At 41.3% G+C, this 14473-nt stretch overlaps 1 protein-coding gene across 1 annotated transcript in view; it reads left to right on the top strand.

Moving 5' to 3' along the window:
• LOC143787297 (cadherin-related family member 3-like) overlaps nucleotides 1-14473 on the top strand; it is a 52134-nt gene that overhangs the window by 2909 nt on the left and 34752 nt on the right. The window contains exons 2-5 of the mRNA XM_077275888.1: nucleotides 858-6584; nucleotides 7299-7495; nucleotides 9093-9258; nucleotides 11564-11652. Coding sequence (XP_077132003.1) covers nucleotides 6542-6584; nucleotides 7299-7495; nucleotides 9093-9258; nucleotides 11564-11652 — 495 coding nt within the window. The 5' untranslated portion in view covers nucleotides 858-6541. The remainder of the gene's footprint in view (nucleotides 1-857; nucleotides 6585-7298; nucleotides 7496-9092; nucleotides 9259-11563; nucleotides 11653-14473) is intronic.

Here is a 14473-nt window from a genome sequence, read left to right as displayed (position 1 = left end):
CAAGGAGGAGGTGGAGGAGGCGCTGGGCAGGGAATAGAGCTGGAGTGGCAGAGGCTTCAGATCTACTATAGTCCTTCAGCCTCATTTGCACATCAATTCAAACACGGATTTCTCAGAGCTACATGCATATATCAATATTTCTTTTTTTGGGAGGGGAATCATATTGATAGTCCCTTTAAAGGGATTTGACCTTAATTTTTACAGATTTTATATTGATGATCTTTAATTGGGAAATGTGTAATGCTTGATGTCACCTCTGGGGGTGCTGCAGGGAAACTGAACACTAGCTGTCAGGTTCCTCTTCGGATTGCAGTTGACCACCTAAATGTTGCCAGCAGTAGGATAATCTTCTTGCTGTATATTAGCATTAGAGATCCGTATCATGAGCTGTGCTGAATTATATAATGACATGTGCAAATATATATATAATATATATGAGATGCAATGCTAAACAAGTGCTGGTACAGTGCAGCCTTGTAATAAGGAATTCTGCCATGATGGTGGCTCCTCTGTCATCAGATGCAGTGATAACAGCAGAGGGCAGCAGAATCTTACAATCTACCTATGGCTGGTACCCTGAGCACAACCAGCTCTGCTACTTATTGCATCAGTACCATTATTTCTTATGCTGAAAAGTCCAGTTTTGCAAAATGCTGTGGAATATGCTTGCACCTTATAAAAGTATATAATGATAATTATAATTATGGAGACCATAACCAATCTGCTGGGTACATCTTAGTAGCCTTACATGGGGACTGTCCTTGTAAGGGCAGGAGCAATGCATGGGCACGGCAAGGGATAATAGAAATTTGCCCCCCTTTGCCTATATGGTCATCTTCCATACTTCTGTATTACAGCAACCTGCAGTGAAGCTCTACAACAATGGTGAGATCAAACTATTTCTTATTGAACACTGGTAATTTTTTTGCACTTGCACTTTATCACTGTGTGTTTTTATTTTGTATGAATTATCTAGTTTTATTAATTTATAACATCTCTTCTTGCTAGTCGGTCATATATTAATTAAGAGTGTTTACAAGTGGGTCATATAGACCATACTATTGCTGACTCTCCTTTGTGCTACCAGTAACGTGGAAGCCCCCTATATTTCCAATGACGGACCTGAGTGAGGACATGCTTTTTTTGTGGATTAAGTTGAAGCTTTTATTGGGAAAATTTTACACAACATTTGGGATCACAGTTATCCGGTGCTCTACGCTGAGCACTTACTTTGAGGTTTCCATTTAAATCTCTGAGTGACGTTTCAGATGATTCAGATGAAACCTCCGAGGGATCCATTCACTATAATGAGGCAGACTCCGTCTGGCCTCTGTTCAGCAGAGTCCTTCTTTTCAGAAGTGCGAAAAACTGTGGTCGACGGCACTTTTATGCAATTCTAAAAAGGAGGACACTGCCGGATCACAGGTAAGACGGCATCCACTGTGCCTCCATCTGCCTCACTATAGGGAATCTTCCGTCGATGGTTCCGTCTGAATCACGTATTTTAGAGCTTTACATGGACATCCCAGTGTAAGCGCATCGGTCAGATAAGCATCTCTGGTCTTCATCTGGCACCTAAAGTGGCGTAACTAGGACACTGGACCGCCTCCCCCCCCCCCCCCCCCATTCTGGCATATACAGTCATGGCCGAAAATATTGGCACACTTGAAATTGTTCCAGAAAATGAAGTATTTTTCCCAGAAAATTATTGCAATTACACTATTTGTTATAAATATGTTTATTTCCTTTGTGTGTATTGGAACAAAACAAAAAAGGAGAGAAAAGACAAATTGGACATAATTTCAAACAAACCCCCCAAAACTGGACGGACAAAATAGTGGGTAAACAACTTTGTCGGTGTCCTTTTCTGAAGTCGGCAACTGACACTGACTTAGGCGTGTAAGCGAAAGGGAGCACATGAAGTCACTGCCATGTTCCCCGCAATCACATGCACGCCAACATTAGCTGCTGGCCTCTGACCAGCACTATGCATTGCCGAGCACGGACCCGGGTCTGTAGGGTCTAAGGAAGCATATGTGGGGGCTGTCGGCATAGGAGGATCTAGAATTAGAGCTCGAGTTATTAGTGGAGGAGAAACTATCCAGTTTGTCTCCTAGCGGTACGGACTGGATAGAAACGAAAAGGGAGCAGAATGTTTAGAATCAAACAAAGTGTCACCTGAGAGTCACAGGATTTAAATGGTTACTGTAGTTTCATGAAGATTATCTCTACGTCATAGTTGATGTACTAAGAACCAATTTCGCAAATTATCTGATTTCAGAAAATGTCGCCTTAGCCCTGTAAAAATGCCCTAATGTGCTGATCACTAGGTGTCTGCCTCCACGGTAGCTTTCTGTCCACTCCTGGTTGTAAGGTGTCCTCAGTCCTCAGTAACAGAGAAGCAGAGATAGATCACCGGAATTGGAGCTGGGGCTTAGAATCTGCCAGCTGTGACCTGCTGTACACAGAGGAGACAGAGCTGTTTTTTTTTAATAAATATTGTGATGCGGAAAAAAACACCATTGTCAAAATATTTAAGAAAATATACTGTATATTTAACACAAAAGCTTGATTTTAAATAGTAAATTATTTTCTGATCATAGCTTCCCTTTAAGACTAACTGTCCATTCATCCAAAACCAGAGTAACAGCATGGATGTACTGCCCTTATCCCCCACAAATCTAACATGTCTTGTCCCAATGCTCAGACTCGGTAACTTGCCATCTACTTTTAAGTGGGGATTGTGCTAGCAATATAGCGGCTCATACTTTATTTTTCCTATTTTCCAGCATGTACTGCTTTTACCAATGGCTTGCATGCCCCAAATTGAAAGCCCACCTTACTGGTAAGCCTGTATGCAGTTTACAGACAGGAGAGTAGTAACATAGACAAAGACCCACCCTCACTTATTGTAAACAGACAAAGACTTGCCCCCATTTAGTGTAAACAGACAAATACCCACCCCTTATTTCTTTACAGTCAAAGACCCACCTCACTTAGTTTAGAGACAATGACCTGCCCCCACTTACTGGAAAGAGAAAATCACGACCCCACTTACTGTAGAGAGACAAAGACCCACCCCCACTTACGGTAGAGACAAAGATCTGCCAACACTTACTGTAGAGCCAAAGACCTGCCCCCACTTACTGTAGAGACAAAGACACCCCCCCACTTACTGTAGAGACAAAGATCTGCCAACACTTACTGTAGAGCCAAAGACCTGCCCCCACTTACTGTAGAGACAAAGACACACCCCCACTTACTGTAGAGACAAAGATCTGCCAACACTTACTGTAGAGCCAAAGACCTGCCCCCACTTACTGTAGAGACAAAGACACACCCCCACTTACTGTAGAGACAAAGATCTGCCAACACTTACTGTAGAGCCAAAGACACACCCCCACTTACTGTAGAGACAAAGAACTGTCCCCACTTACTGTAGAGACAAAGGCCTGCCTCCACTTACTGAAGATACAAAGACCCTCCCCCACTTACTGTAAAGAGACAAAGCACCACCCCACTTACTGTAAAGAGACTAAAACCCACCCCACTTACTGTAAAGAGTCTAAAAGCCACCCCACTTACTATGGAGACAAAGAGCCACCCACACTTAGTGTAAAGAGACAAAGACCCACCTCGCTAACTGTACAGCTAAAGACCCACCTCTCTTGCTGTACAGCCAAAGACTCGCCCCCACTTAATGGAGAGCCAAAGAACATCCCTCATTTACTTTAGAGCAAAATACCCACCCCCACTTACTGTAGAGATAAAGACCAACCTTCACTTACTGTAGAGACAAAGACTCACCCCCACTTACTGTAGGGACAAAGACCCACCTTCACTTTCTGTGGAGACAAAGACCCGCCCCCACTTACTGTAGAGACAAAGACCCCTCCCACTTATTGTAGAGAAAAAGACCCACCTCTATTTACTGTAACTTATCTTGGTATCTTTGCAGAGATGATTACACCTAACAACAGGCAGATTGTATCAAGTTACTTAGAAGGTAGACAGCCAGTGATCGCCATAGCATAATTTTTAAATAGAATGATTGAAAATATAAATAAATTGTGGTGAATATTCATTCCTAAGAAAACCTTTGTATTGTCATGAAAACTACAGGGAAAGATGATGCCATCAAACCCAAATAAAGAATCCAGGCTTTACCTGGCAGAGTCTGTGCTGTCCTCAGTTCCTGCATTGTCAGGTTACGGTTGTACACATATAAATAAATATAACCGCCAGATTCATTTGTACATTTTTATAGACAAGAATCTAACAGTTGAGTGTAATATATCCATGGGATGAGCTCTGAGCTATCGCTTGTAAATCACTCAATGAATAATAACCATGTGAAAAGACTACCCCACAGTAAATGTTTAACTCGTCTAAAGGTAGAAGATGTTATCAAAACTCTATTATGCACAACGCCACCACGTAAAACCTACAGGTGACGGATTATTCAGTGTTCTAGATTATTAGGTTTCAGAAGGACACACTGGGTTCCAATGCAGCCAAATATAAATATGGTACATTACTTACACTTGTCAACTGTCCTGAGATGTTTTTATGTAAACCCCACCCAAAAGTGAGCATTCTGGGGTTGGCCAGGGGTTCTCCGAAGAGGTGGTGAAGCTGAGGTCAGGATTTAAACCATCCCAGAAATGTTGTCAACAGTCTTTAAAATGAACCTGTCATCAAGTTTCCTTCTTCTAAAGTGGTGCTATCATGTTTTTTGCCATCAAACCAATATCCTAACAATCTGTCCTTACATTGCCTCCAAAAATGATCTATGAATATTGTTTTTGCTACTTGCTAACGAGCGCTAAGTGGCCCAATGAGTGCGTAAAGACCTTGACGCCTGGTAACGCAGTCCTTCTGATGACAGGTCCCCTTTATTTGCAGCACAGTATGTTCAATAACAGAACTTTTTAGAAATCCATCATCTACCAGGATTAGTCTCCTGAAACAAGCCCATTTTTATTTGGGTTTTTGGACTTTTTTTCTCTTGGGACCGTCCTCTTTGAAATATCATAGAGAGCAGCCCAGTAGGGTCCAGCCGCTGATACATTTCTTGGACGGGCACTAATTTGATTGACACCATTTAATGCCACATGCACTGCAGGCGAAAGAGAATTCGGAATGCTGGGAGGTGAAGAGGATGGACCTGCATGGCGTATCATTTATTGATTTTTGAGGGAAATAGAGGTCCTCATATAGGCATCATGGACAGTCCAACATTGCCTAGAGACCTACAGGCATCTTCATTTAGGGTCCTGTCTGTCATTGTGCAGAATCGATGGCAAATAGGTATTGTGCTGTTGGGGGGAGGCGAGAGGGACCTTAAAAGTAGGAACTGGTTGAGCATATACCTAGAGTTGTGTACAATCTCTGAGACATGGTCAGGTTCCTCAGACCTCAGTGTAACATAGGGGCCCCTTACGTTACAAAAGTGTCCCCTTGATCCAGTCTTCAGATCTTTGGGCACCACTAGCAATATGCCAACCGATTTATAAAGTCACACCAACGTACTTTTTTAGAAGAAGTGGTTTTATGGAATGAACATGTAAGTGACACTTAGCATTTGACGCAGCAGAAAGTTGGTGAGAACATCAAGAGAATAGGTAATACGTTGCCGATCTCTGGAGTTCCGACTGCTGGAACCTCCACTAATCCACTGTTTGAATGGAGCAATCGAGTATCTATACCACTGCTCCTTTCATTATTTATGAGACGTAGATGACAGCTGAGTACAGCGTTTGCCAACCTACATCAGTCCCTTAAAATTTGAATTGTTCATTGCCAACCATGTCTCCATTCATATGGGGGCTCCATAGCTCCATTCTTCAATGGTCAGAACACCAGTGATTGGCAACTTATGACCTAACTGGTGGATAGGTAATACATTGTTACGATCAATTCCTTTAAGCGACTTTGAGTTGCAACCACCAATTTCAGGGTGTTCCCCCAAGATTAATAAATGAGCGTGTAGTTTTGAACCCTCAACCCTGTTTTGGGTTCTAAATCCTCATCTTCATCACGTCATCCTGTGGCACGGGACACTGCCATGTGCATAAATCGATCAGTGGAAAATCCTTTGGAATCCATTGTCTTAACCAAACGTGTTTAGGATCTGAGTGGGATTAACTTTCGATCTTCACGAGAGTGGAACATTGTCTTCTTGGCCAGTTCCTCCTTACTCCATCTCTATGTAGCAGGTGCTATTCTTGCATGTATAGACTAGCCTGGTAATAATAATGTGGTTTCATGTGTTGTAACTATCTCTTTGTATCACGGATGGCAATGTTTGTTGCGTTCGGCTTGATCTCCTCTGAATTCTCCGATCATGGAAGTAATGTTGTATCTAGATAAACACTTTTGGTAATACTAAGTGCTCCGCTGGTCGTTGCTTGTGTCTGTGCCCAAAGCACACCTTTGTGAGGTATAATGTTTCTCTGGAAGGAGTGCCCTGCTCGGTATAAGAAATCATCAAGTGGCAGTATTGTAAGGTCACACAGGTCTGCTCTTCATCATTAGCAAGATGAGCGTGCGACTGCTGCCGTTATTGTTCAGCATTTTTCAAGGTTAGTATAAATGACTTCGATATTTCTGCTTGTGCCTAGATCAGGGGCTTTGGCATAGCTGTGCTTTAGTTATAGGGGGTGCAGACATAGTCATATCTATGCTGTGCCACCTTGGGGGGTTTCCTAAGGCCCTTCCGAAGTACTAGATAACGCTAGTTTTGGAATGTCAGAAAAAGTCAACTGTTGACCCTTGGATTTCTGCCACAGAATTGCCATTTAAAGAAAAAACTTTCAACAGGTTTTTGCTATGTAACATGAAAGCATAATAATGTACTGGTAGTGACCCTGATTCCAATGATGTGTCACTTACTGGTCTACCTGGAGTAATTTTGATAAAATCACTGTTTTATCTGCTGCAGATCCAGCAGTGCTTTAAATGCTGATTTCTTCATAACTCCACCCCATACCACTGATTGGTCACTTTCTGTGTAAAGTGTACATAGACAGAAAGCTGCCAATCAGTGCTGGGGGCAGGGTTACACAGAGCAGGAGGACTTGGAGGCACCAGACAACTAATCCTGTAGTGATAATCTCCTGGTGATAAAACACTGTTTTTATGGAAGGAAAAATAATACACAGTCCTATAAGATGGAGATGGTCTCATCATCTACTGTACATCAGATTACAGAGCAAAAACCTGCTGAGATATACAAATATATATATTTTTATTATTATTATATACTGTCTTCTGTCATTTGCTTTCCTCTTCATCAGTGATTTATTCTGCTCCAACATTAAATTTGCCAAACAACGTGACCATTCCGGAAAACGCCCCTCGAAGCACGCTGGTGGCCAAGATCACGGCGACCGCTCTACAATACGATTCGATAGTCGGAGCACCTTTTATAGTGAACTCAAATCCGGTGACACACCCATTCACCATTATTCGGAAAGCTGTGAATTACTGGGAGGTAAGAAAAGCTACTGATTCCGGTCAGCGCTCTTATAATAGTTTAATCACCTTTCCGGTGAGTTTCCGTTTTTTTTTTCATCTCCGCAGTTTATTTAGCGGCATCGGATCATTTTTCTATGTAGATTCAGATTAACTGGAATTTATTTCCCATGTCGATGTCGCTGTGATAATAACTATTGACATTTTTCAGGGAAGATGATGAACAGGTTGCAGATTGAAGGGATTTGGGGGCAAGCTGTTCCCTTGTAAAGGACACATCACATTACTTGGCCTTCGTGAAAACAATATATTTCCTGTATATATAGTATAGTCTTAATGTTTTATCTAATCTATCACAGTTGAAACCAAAAATTGATTATGTATTATTGGATAGATGAACCTAAAGTAGATATTTTATTTACCCAGACGTATGCAAAGTTTTAGCTCCAAAGCGTTGAGTCTCTTGAACTAAAAAAGTCGATAGGTGCTACTGCGCAGGCACAGGCATCACTTTCTTGGAGAAGCAAGATGGTGCTGCCGGCGCCAGAAGGTTTTTTTTTTCAGTATATATAAGCAGGAGATGTGCTGTCGATAACGTGTATGGGGACAGAATCAGTGTCAGACTGAAGAACATTGGGCCCACCGGACGATTTGATTCTGAGGGCCCACCTTTCTCCTCCAGTGAAGAGCCCCTTAGCAACTTCAAGGTTTGCACTATGATCTCTCATGAAGGAGAAGCCAGGGCCCACTGGAGGATTCTCAGGTTCTCTGGTGGGCCAGTCCATCCCTGGACAGAGTGATCTATCGGTGATCGTTCTAACCCCATCGTTCTTCGTCAGCCTGTCGATTCTCAGGTTCTCTGGTGGGCCAGTCCATCCCTGGACAGAGTGATCTATCGGTGATCGTTCTAACCCCATCGTTCTTCGTCAGCCTGTCGATTCTCAGGTTCTCTGGTGGGCCAGTCCATCCCTGGACAGAGTGATCTATCGGTGATCGTTCTAACCCCATCGTTCTTCGTCAGCCTGTCGATTCTCAGGTTCTCTGGTGGGCCAGTCCATCCTTGGACAGAGTGATCTATCGGTGATCGTTCTAACCCCATCGTTCTTCGTCAGCCTGTCTAAGGAGTAGATTGTTGTACATGGAAAAAGGAAATGGGATCTCAAGAAATTCATGATTGAATTCAGGGTTTGGAGAGTCTTGCTGATGCCCCAGAATGTGATGACATGATTATATTTAAATAATGTTTTTTTTTGTTGTTTAAGAATAAATATGGGACAAAATAAGACATCCCCTGAAAATAAGCCCTAACCCACCTTTTTTGACCATGTCTTATTACCAGACATTTCTTGAAACATAAGGCTTAGATGATGAAATTCCACCAGTCTGATCCTTCTCCTCTCTGACATCATCTGTTGGAGGAGAGTCGGAGCCCCCCATAGACACCTGATGGTCGGACGGTCCCTCAACATTTGGCTGACTTTAGAAAACAACCTCCTTCTCCCGTTATCTCCACTTTCAGATCACACAAGGATTTGGATTGACACACGTGACATATTTTTCCTTTACTTTATTGTGGATAATTATTTCTGCTTCTCCTTGTCCATTCTTCTGACCAGCTAATAACAACCAGTACTCCCAAGCTGGACTTTGAAGCCGTCCCTCTATACACCCTTCAAATCCTTGTTGAGGACAGTAAAGGGACCACAGCCACTCAGTCCATTGTCATTGAGATATCCAAGGTCAACAAACCCCCGGTGTTCACCGGAACTTTGGCCGAAAAAGGTAAATTGCACCCGATACATAAGATGTGATTAATCACTCATGATAAAAAAAAAGGATAGTAACTGACAACCAGTTAGCATTGAAGTCAATACTCATCTTTTATCATCAGGGTTATCTGCTTTGATTATTATATTTGTTTGTTGTGGTCAGAACTGTATTTTTCTTCAGAGACCTCCAAATTTATGACATAAGCAAAGGGTGACATGATAATATGCAGGGGGAGCTTACTGTATACTGATTTACTATTAAGTTTATGAACTGTATGCAGTGAGCTCGTAGTCTCCCTCTAGTGGTGGCTGCTGGCGGAAATAATTCTGTCTGTACTTGGTATTTAGAGCTGTGGATCATGTAGCAGAATAGTAAATGCATCTGTGGCTGATGATAGTCTACTATACATAAAATAGTTTAAGGTAAATGCTTTATAAGTTGTGGTCAACGTTTTAAGTGAACTACATCTATATAAGACGTGAAACAAAAAACGAATATACCCTTTAAAGTGACACTCATCAAAAGTTTATTTGAGTAAGGGCAGTTTATTGAGTTTGTGAAACACTGACGAAGACATGGCCAAATCACTGGGTCTTCTGAGCTGAGCTAAATGCCCCATTTATTCTCATGGCACAGTTTTCTTAGGTCAAGAGACTGGACACTTGGGCTGGGTCTCCTCGTCTGAGCATGGGCTCGGCCTGAGGGCTATAGCTTGTAGTGATGAACGAACATCACCAGCATGCTCAAAAAATATGTTCGAGACCCAGTGCCTGCATGTCTCACAGCTTTTCGACAGCCGCAACACATGCAGGGATGTCGAATGGCCACGAAACATGCAGATGCGGGGACTCGGACATATTTTTCGAGCATGACGAAGACACTTGGTTAGCACCCGACCATGCTCGGATTCGCTCATCACTGTTAGCTAGGCATTTCTTCCCCTTGGGGAAAATGGTTCATTTGAGCACTCTCTCTTTGTACCCAAATATCTTAGCCCAAGGGCGCAGTCAGATGTGCATATAAATCGGACTGAGATGGGATTGCAACGCAAAGACTGGCCGGCGGCTTTCACGACCCAAGCTTCATATATTTCTATGCAGCTGTAAGTCTTGGGTTGGGAGAGCTATGGCGAGTCCGAGTACTGTGCTCCATTCTCGGTCCGAATTATACCGCCGTTTAACTGTGCCCCAAGGGAGGTGGTTTGTTGAGCACCTCTTCTCTCCACTGCAAGCACCTGGAGTAAATGTCCCAGTTGCCCCCTTCTAGCTCTACCCCTCCTGAGGACATCGCTGCCCACTACAGTTTCCATAATGGGTGATATCAACTGCCGGACTGGGCCGGTGGTGGAACCTCTTGACTCTTCAGATTGGCAGGTATTAGGGAATTGAAGCAATGTGGTTCAGAGTCTCCACTCAAGGTCAAAGTTGGACTTTTAGCATTTGCTGGAATGCAACTTTAAAAAGGATCATGTCAATATTTGTATTCATAAAAATCTGCTTTGTCCTATTTCTCTATTATTCCACCTGGAAATGTATAAATTGCCAGCCTGGTGTCACCATTTCAGTAGTCAAAAGGTTGTGTCCCTACACGGTCTATCACCATCGGCATGAACGGTGTCACAGTGTACAGGCATCCAAGGGGTAACGTTTCTCTTTGCGGAGATTGACATGTCAAGATGAGGAGACTTTAAAGCCACAATACTCAACTGGGAAATATGTAAATTGTCTCTTCAGAGAGGAAGAGGACTAGAAGTCTAGTGACACCTATAGGAAGTAACAATCCTAAAAGTCAATATCGACTCTTTACCGAGCCTTGTCACATGACTTAGGATAAAGGCCAAAAACAAAATCTTAATTTGCAGACACTGTTTTGGGATACTGCCCCTCGTCAGTGCAAAGTGTGAGATCTGACAAAGTGACATTTTGGCTTTTATCCTAAGTCATGTGACAAGGCTCGTTAGAGAGTCGACATTGACTGTTAGGATTGCTACTTCCTATAGGTGGCGCTAGAGTTCTAGAACTTTTCCTCTCTGAAGAGACAATTTGTAGTGCACAGGGAAACACCTCAATGACATGTCCAGGAAGAACATGTCCAGGAAGAACAGCAGAGGCACAATGCAGAGTTAACCTAAAAAAATGCCCTAGGATTGTTATTTCTTGGGAAAAATACAAGAATTTATTAAAACAGAGACGTCCTTAGAGATTATGGGATGGCTTACCTTCCTTTGTGGATCCATTATGCATAAATCATTGGATGTTTTGTGTTAGAAACAATGAAGATAACTTCCCAAATTATAAGCCAGTCGTTCCTCTTACAGATGCCGAGCTTTATATTCCTGAAAATACTCCTGTTTCCACTGTCATTTACAAAGTGGCGGCCAAGGACCCGGATAAAGATGTTCTGCAGGTGACAATCAAGCAGCTTATATTGATGTTTAATAATCCGAAATGCTCTGATACATCTGATCGCCGATGTTTAACTATTTACATGTCACTGTCACTATCCCTATCGGGGGCATTTAAATGGCACGATTGGGATCGTACGGTGCTGCTGTATTGTCCTGGTGGCCATCTATGTTTTCCTGTGAAAACCAGCCTTTCTTTTTTTTTTTTTTTTTTTTAAGTTTTTAAAAAAACGAAACAAAACAAAAACGCGAACCACCTTCTTTTTCTAGTTTAAAAATCGAGAAATAAAAAAAAAAAATAAAAAAAACTTTTATTTGGCATCTGTAAAATACTGATCTATCAAAATATAAAATGAATAAACTTGTAAGATGTAAACAATGAGAAGAAAAGTAAAACACCAAAATTGCAATATTTTGGTTTCCACATCTCTTTGAAGAAATGCTAAAAAAAGCAATGAAAACATTGTATGTACACTAAAATGAGATTAATAAAAATGACAATTCACTACATAGAAAATCACATAAAAATGTTATTGATCTTAGAAAATGGCAACACAAACCAAATAGTTTCTTTATCTTTTTACATTTTTCCAACATTTTTTTCCCTACTTATATGAACTCTAAGCAAATTTTGGTATCGCCATAATCGTCGACCTGGAAATCATGTTACTAGGTCAATTTTTTCCTACAATGACTATCATAATAACGAAATACTTCAAAAAACAATAGCTGTGAAATTGTGGTGGTTTTTTTTTCAACACTTTACCACATTTGATTTTTTTTTCCCTTTTTCACAATAAATTATACAGTATGTTAAAATGAACGGTTTCATTCAAAAGAACAGTTTGTCCCAAAAGCCCTAATTTGGGTAAGTCAATGAAATATTATCTATCTATCTATTATCTATCTATCTATCTATCTATCTATCTATCTATCTATCTATCTATCTATCTATCTATCTATCTATCTATCATCTATCTATCTATCATCTATCTATCTATTATCTATTTATCTACTATCTATTATATATAATCTATCTATCTATCTATCTATTATCCATATATCTATCTATCTATCTATCTATCTATCTATCTATCTATCTATCCATCTATTATTTATCTATTATCCATATATCTATTATCTATCTATTATCCATATATCTATTATCTATGTATTATCCATATATCTATTATATATCTATCCATCATCTATCCATCTATTATCTATCTATCTATTATCTATCTATCTATCTATATATCTATCTATCCATTATTTATCTATTATCTATCTATCCATTATTTATCTATTATCCATATATCTATTATCTATCCATCATCTATCTATCTATCTATCTATCTATCTATCTATCTATCTATCTATCTATCTATCTATCTATCTATCTATCGTCAGCTGTCATCAGTCTTTGTGGGGGGATCTCTCCTGTTTTGGGGAACTCCTGGACAATAACACAATGACCCAAAGCGGCTGCAAACCATCATCATGCGGTTTGGCCTTTAAATGGCCGGATTCTGTACAATGTGGCCACCGGGCAGAAGTTGGCACCGTCCACATTCCTGTTCATTGGCCTTTGTCTCCTGGTTCAGGGCTTGCAGTATGTGTGGTGTTACCAGGAGACCTGCAGTTACGTCGCTCCTCCGCAGGTTCGCGGTGACTTAATTGTCGACTTATTGCTAATCCATTAGGTAAATATAATCTCTCATTGTGAGCAATTCATGGGGAAATCTCATAAGTAATTATGCATGACAACCAAAGTAACCCCATACATACCAGCCAGGTGGAGTTGAACCTTCTTCACCCTTTAAGGACCCAGATCATTTTTGTTTTTTTGCGCCGTAGATTTTTTTGTTTTATTTTTCCTTTGACGTAACCATATGGTTGTATAGTGTGAGATGAGTCGTAGGTTTGAATCACGCCATTCACAAAAATGAGAAAAAAATCCAACTAGGGTGAAATGATGAAAAAATTATATATATGTGCTATGTACCTCAGTGGTCCGCTCCGTAGACCCCGCAGACACCTTTCGGAAAACTTTCTGCTACAGGTGCGGTAGTTGTTACCTACCCTCCCCGCATCCTGCCATCTCTCAGCTTCTGCTCTGGTCTCTGCTATTCGTCTGCAGCGCTGACATCACACAAACAGCACTGCCGCCAATCACTGTTCTCAGCAACTCTGACCGTGTAGATGGAGCTCACTGATTGGCTACAAGACATCAGCGCTGCAGTTAAACGCCAGAGGCGCGGACAGCGGCGGACAGGGTTAAAAATACACTTTTTTTTTCTACTGCCGCAGGTTATAGCAGAAAGTTTTCTGAAAGTAGACTACCCCTTTAATAACGCCATTTATTTCAGTCGTTACTATTAACGATATTTATTTAGAAACGTATTGTTCACGTTAATGAAAAACAATCTGTATTAATGCAAAAGACCTGTAGAAAGTCATGCTCGTGCTGCTGTCATCCCCCCCAAGCAAGGTTCCACTAGTGATGCATGTGTCTAGGAACTGTTCCATGAATTGTAGACATCCCTATTATATTTTTTCTTATGTTTTTGCTATGTAATCTGACAGCAGCATGGTGTAGGGGCAGATATCCTGATTCCAGCAATGTCTCATTTACTGGGCTGCTTGCTGTAGTTTTAATAAAATCCCTGTTTTCTCTTCTGCAGATCTAGCGGTGCTCTGAATGTTGAGCTATAACCCCGCCCCCCACACCATTGATTGGCAGCTTTCTGAGTACACTGTGCATAGACAGAAAGCTGCCAATCAGTGGTGAGGGCGTGGTTATGAATATTGAGGACTACATGG

Source organism: Ranitomeya variabilis, chromosome 8 (genome assembly GCF_051348905.1).
Source record: "Ranitomeya variabilis isolate aRanVar5 chromosome 8, aRanVar5.hap1, whole genome shotgun sequence".
Classification (NCBI taxonomy): Eukaryota; Metazoa; Chordata; class Amphibia; order Anura; family Dendrobatidae; genus Ranitomeya; species Ranitomeya variabilis.
This window is presented reverse-complemented; position numbering and strand designations above follow the sequence as displayed.